Source organism: Salvelinus sp. IW2-2015, unplaced genomic scaffold (genome assembly GCF_002910315.2).
Source record: "Salvelinus sp. IW2-2015 unplaced genomic scaffold, ASM291031v2 Un_scaffold2775, whole genome shotgun sequence".
Lineage (NCBI taxonomy): Eukaryota > Metazoa > Chordata > Actinopteri > Salmoniformes > Salmonidae > Salvelinus > Salvelinus sp. IW2-2015.
The window spans coordinates 143,078-147,393 of record NW_019944077.1 but is presented as its reverse complement, the minus strand read 5'-3'; the positions used below and the strand labels follow the sequence as shown (position 1 = coordinate 147,393).

The 4,316-nt window shown below is 43.6% G+C and overlaps 1 protein-coding gene across 1 annotated transcript in view; it reads left to right on the top strand.

Annotated features, from left to right (window-relative positions):
• Positions 1-1,911, top strand: part of LOC139025499 (glutamate receptor ionotropic, kainate 1-like) — a 6,980-nt gene extending 5,069 nt beyond the window's left edge. Inside the window, exons 2-3 of the mRNA XM_070440635.1 lie at positions 55-280; positions 571-1,911. Of these exons, the coding sequence (XP_070296736.1) occupies positions 55-280; positions 571-851 (507 nt within the window). The 3' untranslated portion in view covers positions 852-1,911. The remainder of the gene's footprint in view (positions 1-54; positions 281-570) is intronic.
• The last annotated feature ends 2,405 nt before the right edge of the window (positions 1,912-4,316 follow it).

Here is a 4,316-nt window from a genome sequence, read left to right as displayed (position 1 = left end):
ACAAATCTAAGATCTTCACCAATGAGAAGATGCCTTGTTGTTGTTGTCCATTAGAAATCTAAGATCTCCACCTATGAGAAGATGTGGGCGTTTATGAGCAGCAGGAAGAACACAGCTCTGGTGAAGAACAACAGAGAGGGGATCACCAGGGTCCTGACCACAGACTACGCTATGTTGATGGAGTCTACCAGCATAGAGTACATCAGTCAGAGGAACTGTAACCTCACGCAGATCGGAGGACTCATAGACTCCAAGGGTTACGGAGTGGGCACACCAATAGGTAAGAGTCGTCTTCTACATTTTCTTGTTCATCTTCTTCGTTCTTCTTCTTGTTGTTCTTCTTCTTGTTGTTCTTCTTCTTCTTGTTCTTCGTTCTTCTTCTTCGTTCTTCTTCTTGTTGTTCTTCTTGTTCATCTTCTTCGTTCTTCTTCTTCGTTCTTCTTGTTGTTCTTCTTCCATATGTAGAACTTAAAAAACGTCTGTGTTTGAAGACTGCAACCTTGTGCAGAATAATAGAGGGCCTTATCTCCTCCTCTCAACTTCCTTCTCTCTTCTCCTGTCATAAACCAGGRTCCCCTTACAGAGACAAGGTGACMATCGCCATCCTGCAYCTGCAGGAAGAAGGAAAGCTCCACATGATGAAGGAGAAATGGTGGAGAGGGAACGGTTGTCCTGAGGAGGACAACAAAGAAGCCAGCGCGTTGGGCGTGGAGAACATCGGCGGTATCTTCATCGTCCTGGCGGCCGGACTCGTCCTGTCTGTGTTCGTAGCCATCGGAGAGTTCATCTACAAGGCCAGGAAGAACTCTGACATAGAGGAGGTGAGTGAAGAGGAACTATTTCTCTGCTGACTGAGTTATGGATCTGGAGGAGAGAGGAGCGCCTCCAACTGGACTGGATGTGTTACTGCAGCATGGCGAGGAGGTGGAGGGGAGGAGAAGTGCTTTGGTTCTATAGATATCAGATACATGAACAACTGTTATTGTTGCCGATATGTTTTCTCAACAGGTAACATTATTGAATATAAGGAGGAACGTTGCTTTAACATCCACCCTGGTATTACAGTATCAACACAAACATAGTTATTAAGTAATCAAGACTTTGTTTTCAGTTACGAATTTGGCAAACTTCATCTTATATAGAACCCTATTCCCTATATAGTGCACTACTTTAGACCAGAGCCCTATGGCACTCTATTCTAAAGTAGTGCACCATATAGGGAATAGGGTCCCATAGGAACTGTGCATGTCTAATTTTCTAATTTCCCATTTTTGTTATTTCTGTTTGTTTTCCATCTCTATTTCCGTCATGCCTGTCCTCCGTCCACCCCTCCTATAACCCATCATGCCTGCTCTAACCCTCCTATAACCCATCATGCCTGCCCTAACCCACCTATAACCCATCATGCTTGCCCTAACCCACCTATAACCCATCATGCATTGCCCTAACCCACCTATAACCCACCATGCTTGCCCTAACCCACCTATAACCCATCATGGCATTGCCCTAACCCACCTATAACCCACCATGCTTGCCCTAACCCACCTATAACCCATCATGCCTGCCCTAACCCACCTATAACCCACCATGCCTGCCCTAACCCACCTATAACCCATCATGCTTGCCCTAACCCTAACCCACCTATAACCCATCAGGCCTTTTGTTTCTTCTACGGGGTTCAGTCCCGCCAGTTCCAGCGTCGTGACAGCGCCTCCTCCTCCTCTGCCACCTCTCTGTCCACTGACCTGGAGAGCGGTCGGCTGCTGGGAGACGATGATGACATAGAGTAGCCTCCCTCCCCCCCCAGCCCTGCCCAGGCTAGCCTCCGTCACACACACGCTAGAAGTTTAGGTTTGTAACACACGTCCGTCCCGCTGTCTGTCTGTCCGTGACCTACGACCTGTAGTCAAGTCCTGGTTTCTTAGTTCCCCTGTTTGAGTATTCCATCCGTCTACGCCCCCCCCCCCTCCCCACCCCCAACTACTTCCTATAACCTTCAACCTCTGACCTCTGACCTCATACTGCTTCTCCCAGAGTCCTGTAGTCGGTTCCTCTCAGTCCAACTAACCGTATTATTATTGTGTATTTCCATGCAGATTCTTTGTTTCTAATCAATTCAAGGGAGGGGTGGTGTTTTAATTAAATCTTTAGACCTATAAAAGCCTAGTTTACACTGAATCTCAATTTGAAAAAAATTATAGGAGAATTAGTAAAAGCGTCATTACTGAGGCCTTGTGTTTACGAGAGGCGGAAGTGGTCCTCGTCCTCCACACTGCCTTGCGTTTGTCAAAGTTTTGACAACTAATTGACATAATACACATTTTAATAGCTGAAAGAAACTCAAATGAGTGTACAAAGGACACATCCCAAATGGCACACTACATATAGTGGGCCCCTGGGTCAAAGGAGGTGCCCTATGTAGTGGTATACTATCCCTACATAGTGCACTACCCCATGGGCCCCTGGGTCAAAGGAGGTGCCCTNTGGGCCCCTGGGTCAAAGGAGGTGCCCTATGTAGTGGTATACTATCCCTACATAGTGCACTACCCCATGGGCCCCTGGGTCAAAGGAGGTGCCCTATGTAGTGAATAGGGTTCCATTTGAGACGTTGATCCACTCCACTCCAGAGTGGATCAGAATCAACGAAAAGCAAGATGAATTTATATATTCGTTTTGTTATTGATTAATTAGTATCAGTTAGTCAGGAACCATGCAAAACATATATATATTGCATCAGAGTCAGCTATCAAACTCATACTTACATCAATTTAGGGCTTTAGACATTGTTTCAACTCAATGTATCTGTGGCTAGTAACATTTGACTGATCTCTAAAACGGTTAGCAATAACATGATAAGCAATAACCTGGTTATCAATAGCATAGTTAGCTGTTAGCAATAACATGATAAGCAATAAACTGGTTATCAATAGCATAGTTTGCAGTTACCAATAACCTGGTTATCAATAGCATAGTTAGCGGTTAGCAATAACCTGGTTATCAATAGCATAGTTAGCAGTTAGCAATGACATGGTTATCAATAGCATAGTTAGTGGTTAGCAATAGCATGGTTATCAATAGCATAGTTTACAGTTAGCAATAACCTGGTTAGCAATAGCATAGTTAGCAGTTAGCAATAACCTGGTTATCAATAGCATAGTTAGCAGTTAGCAATAACCTGGTTATCAATACCATAGTTAGCGATTAGCAATGACATGGTAAGCTAGCAACAACATGATTACCAACGCTGGTACTGGTCCGATAGTTTTCTGGCTTCCATCTGCTGAGGTCAGCTTTGTTGGTTCAGAACCATGGGTGAACCAAAGGGTTAACGTCACCTAGTGTCAACTGGGCTTTAGTTAGACAAATCAAAGCTAAAAATATATATATATTTATTATTTTTTGGGGCTAAATTCTGATAGCAAAATGAAGTAATCTGCTTCAATATCTGTTGGTAAGAAAACTAAACTGATGACGTCGTACAGTGGGGACAGAGCTTCTTAGCCAGTGTGGAAAGATCCATCCATATCTTATGTTAAACTAACACAGCGTTGCCTACATTCATGTTAGCTACACCAGGGTTTCCCAAACTCGGTCCTGCCCCCCCCCCCCCTACAAAAGCTGATTCAAATAATCAAAGTTTGATGAGTTGGTTATTTGACTCAGCTTGCAGCAATACCAGAGTTGTGGGTCCGATTCCCACAGGGGACCAGTACAACAAAAATATACACTCACTACTATAAGTTGCTCTGGAGAAGAGCATCTGCTAAATGATTAAACACTAAGGGTTTTCATTCCCCACAGGACAGAGCCACTCAGCCATAGTGGAGAGATCCATCCATCTCTTTCCATCTCACATAGAGTCACTGATGGTTCCCGGTTCTCTCTTGAAAATTTTTATTTTTTATCTCCACGAGATAACCTTGTTAAGCTGAGCTGTGTGTGGCTCAGGAGGTTAGGCTAACTACACACACACACACACTGAAAACAGGCTAACTAGAGAGAGACACACACACACTGAGAACAGGCTAACTAGAGAGAGACACACACACACTGAGAACAGGCTAACTAGAGACACACACACACACTGAGGACAGGCTAACTATACCAGGGTGGAGGATTATTACACTGTGTGACAAAGTTGAAATATAATCACATAAGGTAAGTTTCTAAATTGTTTTTTTTTTGTGATGCTAATCTAATGTAATTGCATAAAAGTTGTGAAAAAAAGATTTAAAGTTCAAGTTTAAAATGACGAGGCTACCTCCTTATTCTTCCTCTAGGCAAGATCAAATTAATAAAAAAAAAACATACCGACG